Genomic DNA, 15,561 nt, shown 5'->3' with positions numbered 1-15,561 from the left:
CCAGGTGATGTGTAAGGAGCCTGGGATGAGTGTTTCAGAGATGGGAAGTGCAGATTGGACTAAGGACAGAGAGAGAGCCCTGTTGGGAAGCTGCTGCTTACACACCCTTACCTTAAGGGTGCCCTGTGACCAGCTGCAGGAGTTGTTTGATCATAGGAAGTAAAAGAGTCTGCAGATTATCATGGAATGGTTGCTACTGCCATATTGCAACACTTTTGGGACCCGAAACAATCATAGTGCTTAAGCCCAGATGATTTGGTGTGCTTGGTTGGGTAAGCATTTCATATACTTTTCTTAAGAAAAGAGTCTTCAAGTATGGCACAAAAAGAAATTATTCGCAAACATGAGAGGTTTGGTATGGATATGGTGTCTCAAATTTAAAACTTAGGCTTCTTTAATTTTAAAACTTCTATGGCTAGGAACAGGAGAAATGAAAGTATAAGATCTCATTAAAACTAGAAAGCCCTACAAGCTTCCCTTTGAAATCTTTCAGCTGTATCTCTTTCTCTTTTGGGGGAGGAGTTTGACATGAGGCAGTATTCTGCTTTCCCCTGTCCTTTTGTGGGGGACTGCTGAGGAAGTAGGATATTGGTTTGAAATGTGCTAATGGCAGATCAACATTTTAAAGTAAACTGTCTTAACTTTATGCTGACTGATTTTTTTTTTTTTTTTTTTAAACAGTAAATACCTCTGTTCAGAAGAGGTAAAGAATTTATTCAGATATCCATTTGCTGAGAAAATTTGAGGCAAAGTCTTGGCTGTGCCTTACAGGAAAACCTTTTTGACTTGTTATATTTGTAATTTTTCAACTGTTGATTGCTGTGAGGATGATTTTCACCATCTAAGTCAGCAGCAAGGAAGAATTTGTTTGTGCTGTCTTCCTTCTTGGTATTTGAAGTCTGTTCATGGCAGAAAACACTTGACTAAGGAATTTGGCTTCATTTACGAATGAAATTTTTTTTCTTGTTTTTAAGTAAGTGATTTCATGAAGACTGCTTTTCATGAAAACGGTTGTGTTTTATCTGTGCGTAGCCTTACACATTCTCAATAAATTAAGGAGCAGAAGTAATCAGGGAGTGTTGCTGGTATTGAAGATCAAAGGCAGGAGAGGAAATGTACTGGCAGGCTTATAAACTATGGGGTTAACTTTTTTGTATAGTAGCTGTATTGCTGCTGAATCGTAGTGGGATTTGGCTTATTTTTTTGTTTTGCTCTAAATAAACTGCTGGGCATACACAGGGAACTATAGTAATTGCAAAGCATCTCATTTAGGACAGCCTAGATTTTGAGGCAGGGTTGCATGCACATATTTAAATTAATTGTTTTGTATTAAGTTTGCCTGTCTTGTATTCATGTCTATTTACAAGTACATGTTACCTATGTGTACACCTGTGTATATATATATATATATATATATATATATATATGTGTAGAATTTGCATAGATCTAGGCTTATTAAACACATTGGAGTGATTTCTTGCTTGAGCAGTGCAACTGTCTTAACCTTATGCGTATGCATTATATAAAATACTGTCAAATAATATGTTGATTTTACACAGCTATCTGGTAATTTTCTACCACAATAATTTTTAATCCTGTCATCAATTCTCTGCAAGTAAATTTCTCTTGAGATCTACAGGGAACTTTTAAAAAAGAAAAAATGTAACCCTAGAGTGAAAGTAAATAATCTCATACACCTTAGGAATTTGTTTTATTACCTAAAGCAAAAACTGCTATACTGTCTGTGTAACCTCTGCTTTTAATTCACAAGACAGTCTTTCAGTTTGTTCCTCTGGGATGTATCTTGACAGACGCTGTTATATTATACTGTTTAAATTTATCTTTTAATGATGTGTGAAACTGATAAAATTTTCTCACTGGTAAATAGTAGTTTTAGTGCTTCATAGTGTGTGCACCTAAGTTGTGCTGTGGAAAAAAAAAAGACTATTGGCAACTATGTTATCTGCAACCATAGTTATTGCCTAGGTGATCTGTACTGAAGTCCTTGTTGAAACCTTCCTGTTCTTCAGTTGTGCAGTGCCTAAGGGAACTAAAGCCCTAATCCACTCAGGTGGAGCTCTGGAGCTGTAAAAACAGTCACCTCCCAGAGCTGCTGTGAAAGCTCATCATTGAACCTGGCCACAGGGGTAGATGTAGCTTATTAAATATGGTCAGAAAATCAGTATTTTTTTTTAAATAGATCATATAGCTTAGTTTTGATGATGAAAGTGCACTGAGTTGACAAATTGCACGTCAATGTTAAGAGATGCATTGCATTGACACTTCAGCAAACAATGAAAAACTTACTGTTAAAACTTACTTTTCTGTAACCAGTGTGCAAATAAAAACAGTTATTTGTTTTATAGGCTTGTGAAAACTTAAATTGTGCTGCTTGCTGTGCTGTAAGGCATTAATGTCAGTTTTCAATTTTGTGTGAAAGCTTTAGTCAGGATTCAAAACACATTGAAATATTTCATATAACAAGGATTAAACCCTTTTGAAAACATTTTGAAAATTATGCGGTAAAACTGTTTTCATCTAAATATTCTGGAAATTTCAGGTTGTGGCTACTTTGGGTACAAAAGTGTCTCAAAATTGGAATGACTTGATATACCCATATGATTAAAAAATCCATTCTATAAAATAAAACAAGGAATAGGGTCTTATTACATGGAACTTACTTCTCACTAGCTAGCTTTGCAGTTTAAAATAGTATTTTAGGTGAACTGTAAACTGCTGCAAAGAACTTTGCTTTAAAATAAGTAGTAGTCAATAAGTTATAATTGAAGTTCTGTCACTGTTGCATAACTACTGTAATCTTATCCCACCTACACATCATGGGTGGAATTGCAGTTAGAGAACACTAAAATTAAAAAATTGAGGAGGGGGAAGAAAGGAGGAATCTTAAAGTACTGGGATTCATTTTGTCAAGTTTTATTAAAAAATTGAATGCTTCACTAATTAAGTAATGACTTGTGCTTTGTATGTTTGCATATACACAGAGAGATGTTGCTGTTGGCCTTAAGATACAACCTCTTCCAATCAACAGCAAGCAGCTATTTCAGGAGTTACAGTCCTATTTACACTCACTTGCATTCACTCTCACTCCTTCCACCTCTGGAAGTTGTGCCTTGTAGGAGCAGACTGGAAGGCACAGTTAGAGCTGTGAGTAAAGGTGCTCTTTCTGTGGGGTTGGGAGTGACAAACTCACTCTGGTGCCTGCATCAGCCTTCTCCTGAGCTGATCAGATATTTGATTTTTTCGGAAAATTTGATTCTGTGGTTAAAACTGTTCTCAAATTTGCAGTAAGTTTTGAGATCAGATTTACAATAAGTTTTGAAGACTTGACATGGACAGGTTTCTGGCACTACAAATGAAACCCTGTTCTGCAGCAGTTACCTTATCTCCCCTTCCCAAGTGTCAGCAGTGTCAAGAGTTAAACCTGAGGCTGGCTAACAACAGCACTGGTATTTGGGCATTTTATAGAACATGCAACTTTTAAAAATAGAAAAATGCTTCAAATAATTAGAAACAGAGTCTAGTGTATCTGTTGATGACTTCCTCAAAACTGTAGGAGTGCTGTAAAAATCGGTCTGCAAAAACATCCAGGGGTGTAGCAGAGTGTAATGGAAGTGTGGCAATTCATGAAGTTTTAAAAATTACTAATGCAGTAAATTGTTCAACTTGCCAATTTTAAGTGACAATATTGTCTCTCTCTGGCTTTAAACAGTTCTGCTGCAGCTTGTCATTATTGTTCTTTTCTGGTGATTGTTGATTTTGTTTTCAATGGGAGGTTTGTCCACAGGATTCTGACACAGGCTTCTTTTCTTCATAAAGAAACAGATTTGTGAGTGTTACTAGTTTTGTCTTTGCCTACCCTTTGCTTCAGGCTTTTTTCTTATACAATCTTTTTCTTTTTTTTGTCTTTTTAAGTAAATTCTTGCTGTTGAAGGTTTCTAAATATCTGTCACCCCGTTTTAAAATAGTATAGATGGAAGTGTTTGACTTAAAAAAATGACTGTAAGGTTGATTGCTTGACTTTTTCTTCTGTCTTCTCCACAGAATTAAGTGCTAAAGAGGCGTAACATACAGGATGATGTTTTAGTTTGAAAATTTCAATGTATTTAATCAGTGTTCATAAGCGAGTGTTTCAAATATTTAAACTTGGGGAGGAAAAAGAATCCAGATTTTTTTATTGAAGATTTTGGTTCAGCTCCACTTTTCAGCATGCTTTTGTACAGCTAACCTAGAGATCTGCCCAGAAACAGTGGCTATTTGCCTGCACTCTTATTTGTCTCTGATATAAGATTGTTCAGAGTATCAGTAATTTTTGCTCCTTTAATTTTAAGAACCTCTTGATAAGAGTTTTCTCTAACATGTTTTGCAGCTTTGAAAAAGTGATTTTGCTAAATATTCTTCAAGCATATTCTTTTCTTAGTAAATATGCTGTTTTGTTTGCTTATTTTCTTTTAAACAGTATTTCAGTCTCTCAAGGAAAAAGATTGTGTACTACACCAGCCATGACCAGCGGAAGCGAGCGAATGCAGCCTTTTTAATAGGTTCATATGCTGTGAGTATTTTTGATCACATGGATACTTTACCCTTCCTGAAGAGACTTCTATGTGTAAAATGGCTTCTCAAGGGGTGCTCCTTTAGGGAGGTGGGCAGATGGTCATTTCATTTGTCTATAAACTGTCTTTGAAAACTCTGGATGAGTTTTAGAGAAACTCAGTCGTCATCCCTAAACTCCATTTATTTTATTACATAGAGAATGGCTTTGGCAGATACCCTGCATGTTTTTCCATAGGATACCATTTTCTTGAATGTTGAAAATCCAAATTGCTTACCTCTAATTGACCATGTTAGAATGAATTGCTTGTCATGTCAGTAGTGAGATTCAGACTGGAAAGGAGAAAATATTTTCCCACAGCCTTCTTAAAGTTACTAAACCAGAGACATAGTGATTATTGAATTTATTTATTTTCTCATTTAACTTTCATAGCCTACTCAGAATAATAGACAGTGTGCCACAGCTCTACTGGTGTTTAAAAGTTAATTGAGGATTTGTTCTGGTTCCTTTTCCTTATAGGTAGCAGATGGACCAGACATATTTCTTTCTCATGATTCCTCTGAGTGTGTATTTTGGTAGTAATATCTTTTATTAGATTTCTGTAATGGCAGTGAGAGAAAAAAGCTCATAAGTTCTTAAGCTTGCAGTTTTTATGCAGCAAATGACCAGGTAATAGTAAACTACTATGGCATGTCCAGTTATTTCCTTGCAGGAGTGTTTTATCCTAATTTAAAAATTTAAATTAGACATCTCAGCCCTACCTGAAACATGAAGGGTTTGTTTGCTGGTAATCTAAGCAGCTCTAGAGGAGATCTGCTCTGTATACTTCTAATTTATAAATGGCAGGTGGAAAAAACACAAATCCAAATTGCATTTGAAATACTGTGGATAACTGTTAAGGTGGACTTGGAAAATACTGGTTTCCTTTTTGTTCTGGTAAGCTTTTTAGGGAATATGACATGAGTTTTCTTGACAGCGGATACATGGGACCAGTATTGCTACATGTCATGTGCCTGTGTAATGGCATAACTATGGGGAATTTCAGCCACATCATGACTCAGAAGGTTGAGAACATCAAAAGGAAAATGTCAGAGAAAAAAAAAAGTTCAGTATTTATTGAACCTGGGTTTTACAATTAGCAGCGCCGCATAGTGAGGTACATAGTGACAGTGGGGAAAGGGAAGAAAACCTTGTCCCTTATAGAAAAAACTGCTTTAAGAACAATAGTTAATATCTCTAAAGTAATTTTTTTTAAGCTTTAACATTGCTTTTTGCATATCAAAAAAAGCTTCAGCTTATCCAAGCTATTCATACTGGGCTTTTTGTGTTGTTAGGATTTTTTTTATTTGTGTATGTGGCAGAAGGAAAGCACTCAGAAGATTCATTATATTAGATTAAAAATGAAGCTACATTTTGGTTGCTGACTTTTCATTGATACAGATGAGTCAGAAAATGTCGCCTTGATTTTTAATGGAATTCATTACTTTTTAGGTGCTGGAGACATACTGTAATGTTTTCCTCTTCATTTCAATATCTTTCCTACTTCAATTATTGCATTGCTCTTGACATCCAAGATACTTTTGATTTTTTTCAGGAGCTTGTTCAGTGTTTCTTTCCCTTTCCTCTTTCCTTTTGTGTTCTTAATATCTTTTTTCTGTTTCCTCCTGGTGTCTTTATTACAAGCATTTATGAGCTGTGTGGACAGACAATGACCAGTGTTATGTTCAAAGTGTCATTAGTGAATGTCTTTGAGCAGACACAGCTTTGAAGGGCCAGAACTTCTGTCAAATAAAACCTGCAGTATTGGGAGAACATGTGGTACAAATTTGCCCCTAATTCCTTGATAAAATGGAAACTCATGTTTTTCCTGAGGTTCTCTGAACTACCCTCTAAGGATCTTTTGTCTACAAGCAAGACCTTAGGCTTTAAATGTAAGCTGTTTTGCAGTAACTCGTGCAACATTAAAGTCTCTCAGTTGCAGCAGTATGTGACTATTTTTTCCAATTTTCTTTTTCTAAAGTATGGGATTAACACAAAACAAATGTTTTGTTGACTTCTGTTAATGGCTGAATCTTTTCTTTGTGTAGGCATGTCTTTTCTGATCTGTATAAATCACAGGAATTGGTCATGAAGGAGTGTAACAGGCATTCTTACGAGTTTAGAGTGCTGGAGGAAGTTCCTGTCAGGTTAAAGATTTTTCAGGTTCAGGGCTGATTTATTTTTTCCCCTCTTGCCCCATCCCTTTTAGGTTATATACTTGAAGAAAACACCAGAAGAAGCTTACAGGATGCTTTTATCTGGATCTAATCCACCATATCTTCCATTTAGGTATGTGAACACAAGAAATGAGCCTACTTCTCTGTTTTGAAGTTTGCTAAAAATTTTGGGGTTTAGATTGCCTCCCAAAAAGGTGTTTCATGTCTGATACAGGTATTGTATGAAAATGACTGATCTCCAGAAAAAAAAAAATTACATCTCGTGTAATTACTTGCTGTTGGTGGGAATAATAAATAATTTAGATTGATTCAAGTATTAAGTAAGACTTAGTCTAGCAAACTGTCAGGTTTTGAAAATAGTTCTTATGATGTTTGTGATTTAGCACTTAAACCTTTTCTTCATAATGCATTGTTTTACTCTTTGGAATTCATTAAAATACTTGAAATTACCTAGTCCCTAGCTAGTGAGACTTACAGGACTGAAGAGGGTTTTATGCTGTTATATTTTCTCTATTTTACAGAACAGATACTGATATTAAGGTACAGAATGTTTTCAGTGAATCATAGATTGATAGAAACTATCTGTCTTTAAACTCTGTGCTAAGGTCACATTGAGGCTTGAATCTAAGGAATTATAGCTCTCATGCCTATCTAATAGGGAGATTTCCAAATATTTTTCATGGTGTGGACTGTGAAATGCCCTTATGCTTTATGAATGAGAATACCTCATGGTATTTTTATGCAAACACTGGCAATAGAATGCAACTGCAAGAAAGTCAATATCCTCCCTTTTAGGGGAATCAGCATTTTCCAAGTAGTGTTCACTGTCAGCCAATGCATTTGCAAATGTAGACCTACCTTGTCTATATCAAATTCCTCTGATTCTTCAGCCACTCAGCAAAGGAAGATCAGATTGTCTCTTCTCATACTTTGCACAGAAGCCAGATGCAGTATAAACTGCTGGGTAGATTTTTTTTTTTTCATGTCAAGGCCAGTTTGACTACGAAATCTTAAGCCATCAGCTACATTTAAAGAAAAGGTATTAAATCAGTGATAGCTTTTATTGACAGAGAATTTATACATTGATCTGATCAATGGTAGCTCTCCAGAACCCAAGAAGTTTACTGAGTTACTGGTATCCATATTTTTTTTCAGCTAATCATAAAAGATACTTGGTACAATGCATTTAAAAAAAAAAAAAAAATCAGTTATTCTAAACGTGTTAGTGTTTTTTACCATCTTCAGGTTCTGTATAAGATACAGGGGTCATGATCTACAGTAAACAATGTCTTGTATGTGCCTTAGCATTGCTTCCATGAGGATCTGCTTCATGATCTTCCCAGGTACTGGTGGTGCTCACCAGCCTGCAGTTCTTTGGCTCTGCCTTTCTACCCTTTTTAAAAATAGGAGTGATATTTCCCTTTTTCCAGTCACTGGGGACTGGGCCTGTCTGCCATGACTTTTCAAATATTGTTGAGAGTGGCTTTACAACGCCAGCCAGTTCCCTCAAGGCCCTGAGGATGAATGCATCTTATCAGGCCCTATAGCTGAATAGCTGTATCTTGTTGACCAACTAAAGAAATTTACTGTTTGGAATTGTAGTAAATTGATTTGTCTTTAGGATTTTCTCACCTCTGCCAAGGTGAAAATTAAGGTATGTAGAAAAGAGGTTTTGTCAGAGTGAAGAAACTTACTTGTCAGGGACCAAAATGGTAAGACAGAAAACTTGGGAGGAGTAATGTGTTTGCAGAACAGTCTCACAGGACCCTGTTTGCTCCAATCAAAGGCTATAGATTCTTGCCTTGCAACTAATTCCTTATAATACTGATTGTAGCAGCAATGATAAGAAAATGCTGTTTCTGCTTGACTGGTAAGGACTAATGAAAGTAATTGTCTCTGATTTCTTGTGAGGCTGATTGGAACCACAGTAACAAATTAATGACACGAAACAATTTCCTGCTAAGTGTTAATTGATTACTCATTGGCAATCCTTGTGAGTTTGAATTAATGAAATTTTATTTCAAAATAGAATAGTTAGCTACTCTAGAATCATTAAAGGAGGAATCAAAAAAAACAGAAGTCACAGCAAGATTTTCTGAGGATAATTTTATATTATATATAAAAAAGCTTTTTGTGTTTCCCTGGGAAGAGTATACTATCCAAAAAACATTGAAGAAGGCAAAGTCCAGCAAGGAGAATACTCAGATTTTGCTCTCTGGGTTGGCAGAATGATTACAAAAGATTAATTGTTTAATTCCATTTGTCAGCTTCAGGAGAAAACAGCAATAAATTTGTGGAGTAGGATATTCTGAAACATAGCTGCTTTGCAGTCTTTTTCCAAGTGTTTCAAGCCCTAGGTTGCTGTGAGAGAAATTATTGTCTAAAGCTAAAGCTTTTGACAGTTATGGGGCTTTAGTGGTGGGTTTTGTCTGGTGTGGGTGGGATCTGGTATGTGTTTGGGCTTTTGTTGCTCTGTTTGGGTTTTTTAAGACAAAGCTTGGTAATGTTAGAGGGAGACATTGTTCTTGAGCCTTGCTGTCTCTAGAAGGAATATAGTGTTGGGAGCTTTTGCTAGAATGATTAAACATCCTGATTTCTTGAGCATTCTTTCTTGCATGGTGTGGGGCTGGAAAGCACTTACGTTTCTTTTGGATCTGCCTTGGACTATGTCAGCTCTTGTCTCTGGATTAGAGCCTGAACAGATTCTGTTACCTGCAGTGTAGTTTGTCCTGCTGGGGAAGATGGCTGTGTAATCTGGCTGTCCTGGAGGGGAGACAAAGAGAGGGAGGAAATAAAATGAAGGATGGTGATAAAATAAGAAGCTAGATGAGAAATGGGAAGTCTGACAGGGAGAGGCTATTTGTCTATGGAGTTCACAGGTGGAGGTTGATATATGCAAGGATCTCAAGAATTACTGGTGCTGGGAGAAGGGCAGGTAGATCTGATGAGGGTCTGCAGTGGGACAATCTGGATTAGCTGGGAATGGGAAAGAAATAATTTAATCATCCTCCCTGATGTTTCAAAGCCTTTGAGACATTTCCTCTTGCCTCCCTTTCCAAGACATTTGGACCATTACTGTTGCAAAATGTAGCACAGTACAGAGGTTCAAGCAATTGAACCTGTGCTGGAAGCAGTAGCCTTAGGTGGTGTCTGCTTGACAGAGACAAGGTGGTGCTGTGAGGAAGTTTGCACACTTTCCTCACCTTTAGTGTCTTGAAAAGGACTAAAATAACGCTTACTCAAAACATAACCAAATGTCTTCCCTCTTTACTCATTTTCTAAGATCAATAAAGGAAATAACTTGGAGATCCTAATCATTGCTATTCAATATTTACTGACTTGAATTCTTGCAGCCTGGAACTTAGATATTATATAACTTCTGTGGTATAGGTCATGTCTGTTTGAATAGTTTAAGAGTTTGTTAGTGAGCAATGATCAGTTAAGTGTTACAAGTGGACTATTTAACAAGTTTGTTAATTTGATACCTGAACTGTCCTCTATTTGAAAAAAAAAAATAGACAGGTTTGAATAGGGAGAAGCTGCAGCATTGTCAGATTCTTTGTGGAATACTGAGGTAGGTTTACATGAAGTGAGCACTGAGAAACTGATCTACTTTCATGCAGCTGAGTGACCTCAAAAAGCCCTAATCGGCTTAGGTCTTCAGCTGGTATTTCATTTAAAGACAGCCTCAGCAAATACAGTTCTGGGGTGGAAAAAAATCAGATTGCTCCTCTTACAAAATTCTTGGAAATTTGTTTTGTTTTGTTTTTATAATGGAAAAGCTAAAGATAACTTGGCAGGATAAGGCACTGCTGTCTTTGAGACACTTTTGTCTTATTTTTGGCTGATTCACTGTCACTTGGTGACGCTCTTGTCTCTTGAAGATCTTATACTGTATCTTCTCACTTCCATTTAAAAAAACCTGCTAACACCACTTAAAATTGTCATGAATACCTACTGAGTTGCCTACTGAGAAGCAGAGTTTCAGATTTTTACCTGAAACTACTTTGTATTGATGAAAAACAAATATATTTTAATATTATTATGTTCAGTCTCTAAATAATGACATGAATTTCTGAGATGGATTTTATTTCGCAGCTTCTGGGGTTTGTTTCTTTATTGGCAAGTACTGGGGAAACTAATTGTTTTGTTATTGACAGCATTTAGAGGTTTGGTGAAAGGGAAAGCATTATGCAGTATTGAGGTCAGCTACAACTGTGAAATCGGATGTGGGATACGCAGCTCTGTAGTGCCAGCTTGGGTTCATACTAAATCTGCATCTCCTAGAAATACTCACATCTTTTCTCATTTTGAAAGTGGAAAGAGTTCTGTCACTGTTTGAAAAGTAAGGTGGCTATTCCTTTGGGCATAAAAGGCACTCCAAGGATACTGTAGTGAAACATGTGTGATCAGTACCTACTTTAATGGTGCACATCAGGAGAAATGGAACATTTGAGACATGGATGCTGGAGGCAGTCCTTGTTAGCTGCCAGCATCTGTGTGCAGGTCACTGGTAACAGCTGGCTGGGAACTGCAGCTGAGGATGCTGTGCACCTGGAATTGACATCTAGGTCAGCTTCACCATCCTCCCTCCCTCTTTTGTAGTGTTTCTTATTAATGGATTAGGGATTATGTGGGGTTTTTTCCTCCAGCATAGTTTTCATGTACAGCACTATCAGCTGCCTTATCAGTCAAAGAAGTAATTCTATATGTACAGAAAAAATAAAAGTTTTGTTCTTGTTACAATAAAACAACATATAAAGTAGAACCTGTCTGCTACAACCATGTCTTATATTCATGTTTCTCTAAATATTTAAATTTGTGGTTTGCACTTGTTGATTTTATTTCTGTTAGCCCCTCCAGAAAACTGGTGCAGCTTTTAAATCCTTTCTGTTATGTGTGTGTTCCCATTAGGGCCCTTCAGTTTTTGCTCACAAGACTTTTTTGTTTGCTAAAAGAATTTTGTGCTAAAATGATCTGTTACCATGTGATATTCAAAATAATAGTGTTATCCATTATCTGTCAAAAATGTATTGTCTGTAAAATTCAATATATTAAGTTTTGATATGTCTGCTTATTCAGTATAATGGAAATACTTTATGGCCTCTCATTTTTCAAACTTCTCTGTTGGATTTGGATATGTAAGATTCATACACATTTCAAAGTTCCCATTCCAAAACATAATAGTTAAGTGTGTTTTAATAATCTAATAATTGGAAAGCATTTTTAGATTGGCCTGCCTGCAATATGACACTACCAAAATAGTAGCTTTTAATTTTCTTAAAACCATTTTCTATGAACACTGCTTGCTCAAAACTGCTAAACTTACTCTGCTCTTAAAGAATAGGAGAGAATTTTCTACTCTTAAAGTAGCTGAGATTGAAGGAGCATATCAAAAACTTTATACTACTTATAGCAAGTTTTATCAAAAAAGGAAAGTTTTCAATGAAAGATTAAAATTTTGAATCAATTATAGATTAAATAGGTATCTGTCTGAACCTAAAATTTTACTATTCTGATAAATTGTAGTTCTTAGGACTTTATCTAAGATAGCAAAGAGAAAAGCTGTAAAAGATTCCCTTAATGAGTGATAAGGAAATAATCTGCTCAGGCAGAGTTTGTTAAAATCAAAGTGGTTTGAAGCACACTCCGCAAATACGTTTTTATTTTTCCACAATGCTTTTTTGGTGGTGTGTGTTTGATGGTGAGTCTTACTTTATATTTTACTGACAAGTTGTGATTTTCATGTGGTATACTGAGGTTAAGTCATTTTAATTATATCAGGATAACTTTTAATCACATCTGTAATGAGGCATCAAAATGGAAGCCTGTAAATTAGTTCCAAGCTATTAGTCTTAGTTGCCTGCCCCTGTTAGTGTAACTCAATTAAGATTTGAATATTGGTTAAAGTAAGCTGTGCTTTATTTGCTTCTATCTTTACACAATCCAGAGGAGATGCAAACCTTCCTGTTTCAGGAGAGCATAAATAATTTTGTAAAGAGCATGTAGTTATGTAAAATGTGCACTTAGAGTAGCTTGCAGTATCTAACTGCATTTAGTCTGAGCTACATCTTGGGTAGGGGAGTACTTTAGCCTGAACAAGCTTCTAAAAAGATATCTTTGGACTTCAATTTAGAGTTCTCCAAGGGTATTGCATAGCTTGAATGTATTCTGTTGTTTTCTGCCTTTGCCCTAGTTCTTAATATAATTTTGTGTATATTAAATTAATTTGTATTAAATCTATAGGGATGCTTCATTTGGGAACACCACATACAATCTTACGATCTTGGACTGTTTACAGGGAGTAAATAAGGTAATAACATTTTTTCTTAGCAAAACAGGTTTAAATTGATTTTTAAAACATGAAGAAAAATACTGTTTAAATAGATTATAAAACTTGGTTTCAGAGCACATTTGTGAATGAGTAGTGATGAAACCTAAGTTACTGAGGAGTGTGTTTGAGTACTGATGGTGAAGCAAGGTTGCACTTTGCCTGGCCTGGCCTTTGACAGCTTTTTGAACTTCTCCTTGAGAAGTGGAACATGAAAATGCATCAGGCCTGGCTGGGGACAGTTCTTCATGCAAGACACTGTGCTGGGTCTGCTGATAAATCATTTATAGCCACTGGTGGGAGGGAATGACAGGTTGATGAGGTCAGTGACACAGATACCTAGGTATCTTAAATCTGTGATTTAATCAGAACAGTTTTTGCACATACTTGGCCCCTGCTTTCCCCAAAACACTTGGTTCAGTGTTTGACACTGATCTTTTCAAAGTTTTTTAAAACCAGTTGAAACTAATGTATCTTACTAGTGGTTTGATGTGTCACTTGAAGTAGTCCTGAGCTATTAAGCTCCAGTATTGTTCTCTTAAAAAATTTTACATCAGTTCTTAATTGGGGACCTTTAAATTTTGTTGGTAATTTCCCATTGTTCTTAGTGAAGGGAACAGGCTATAGGAACAGTGCTGTACAGATACTTTATAGACCACTTGTAATTCTTAAAAGTGGCAAAACAAGTGTTTTTTAAAAATTGGAAAAAGAGAGATCAAGCTTAATATTTTTAGTTCTGTGGGGGTGGGAAAGGAGCTGTCAGTTACCAGCAAGACTGTAATTTGTGAGGCATTCTACAGATCTGAAGATCTGAAGTAGTCAGTGCAATCACTGTAATTTATCTGCAGCTAATACATCAAAAGGACGGTGAGAATCAGTTTTTCCTCCTTTGTTCTCATAAAATTTATTATTTAATTTTTGTCTAGTTCACCTACAGAGGTAAAAACGCTTTGGGCAGAAAACATATGCCTTAGTTGAAAGTAGTCTTAGTTTACCTGGCTAAATTTGGTGTTTGTATGTGTGTATGTCATATACATGTAATTCTGGGGGCCTGCAAGTTGTGAAGTGCAGCCAGCCAGCCATGCTTCAATGAAATATATTTTTCAAAATCAGCTGTTCATACAACCTCTCAGTATCTTAGGTTTCATGACAGGTCCACTCACTGAGCCCATCTTGTCTATAACAAAGCTATTTTTCATTTGTCCTAAAAAGATGGTCTGTATGTTGCAAACAATGGCAGTCTGATTATTAGCTTTAAATCACAGATCTGTGATGTGTTCTAATCACACCTTAATTCCAGAATCTTGTGCAATATCTATGTTTTTCAACTGCAGTTGGTTCAGTATAAATATATGCTGCAGAAATGTCTTCTACAAATTTGGAATAAATATTGGCTATGCATTTCATATTCATAGAATTGTTTCCAATATGCAAATCTTTAGTACAAAAATGGCATAATTAATAATAAAAAAAATAACCGAATACAAAAGTTCTTTCAGTCCTGTAATAAATACTGTCTAATGTAGGCTAGTGGACTTTATTGTACCTGTGAAATGTGTATTAAAACAAACAATACAATACATATTGTACATGGCACTGCATTCTGTATATGCCATTTTGCCTAGGTATTATAGTGGTAAAACCAGAGTATCATACTAAGTGCAGAAAATCAATAAACTCTGTGTTCAATGTTTTGTTATGTCCAACTGCATGAAAAGACATTTGGCATAGGAATCATTAAATGAGTGTATGACAAAAAGGGAATTGCTTTTAACTTGTCATCTGCCTTACAGAAAAATCCCCACAAGGTGGGGTGTGTAGAATCAGTGCTACGATTTAAGTGATATGCAACAGCCTTGTGTCCCATCCTCATGTTTTTGGGGGGAAATAATGAGCCTGATGTGTTTCAGTGACATTGTTGGAGTTTTTGTTGTCTGTGTTGTTAATCTGTGCAAAATGCCATGTTGTCTTAATGTAAAAGCTTCAATAAGCCACAACCACAAACATTCAGGGATTCAGTTTTGCTCAAAAAAGTATTGTAAAATGAGATTATTTATTGTATTTCAGTGTAAACTGACACCTTGTTGCCTTTTAGGCCTTGCAGCATGGATTTTTTGACTTTAAGACATTTGATGTGGATGAATATGAACACTATGAGGTTTGTACATTTAATAATGCATTGAATGTGTTCGAGTTACCTAAAATAAGAGTATTCAGTATCCCTCAACTAGAAACATACTGGAAGCACACTTTAATTTGAGTAAAACCCAGTGTTCATATGTAAGGTATGTACATGGAAACCTATATGCTCTTTTTGAAGAACATGCAGGATTACTGTCCTTGCAATTTCAGTGCATCATGTCATAAATCTACTGTTTTCTTGTTGCCTTTCTGCCCTCTGGGACCTCTCTCATGCTTTCCCAGCCTTCTCCCAGGATACAATC

At 36.0% G+C, this 15,561-nt stretch overlaps 1 protein-coding gene across 2 annotated transcripts in view; it reads left to right on the top strand.

Moving 5' to 3' along the window:
* Positions 1-15,561, top strand: part of CDC14A (cell division cycle 14A) — a 51,240-nt gene that overhangs the window by 14,096 nt on the left and 21,583 nt on the right. For both annotated transcript variants that reach the window (XM_059854396.1, XM_059854397.1), the window contains 4 exons: positions 4,478-4,570; positions 6,819-6,898; positions 13,033-13,099; positions 15,213-15,275. In XM_059854396.1, coding sequence (XP_059710379.1) covers positions 4,478-4,570; positions 6,819-6,898; positions 13,033-13,099; positions 15,213-15,275 — 303 coding nt within the window. The remainder of the gene's footprint in view (positions 1-4,477; positions 4,571-6,818; positions 6,899-13,032; positions 13,100-15,212; positions 15,276-15,561) is intronic.

The sequence above is a fragment of the Haemorhous mexicanus genome, chromosome 9, assembly GCF_027477595.1.
Source record: "Haemorhous mexicanus isolate bHaeMex1 chromosome 9, bHaeMex1.pri, whole genome shotgun sequence".
Lineage (NCBI taxonomy): Eukaryota > Metazoa > Chordata > Aves > Passeriformes > Fringillidae > Haemorhous > Haemorhous mexicanus.
Note: the sequence above shows the minus strand (reverse complement) of the source record. Positions and strands in the feature narration are given on the sequence as shown.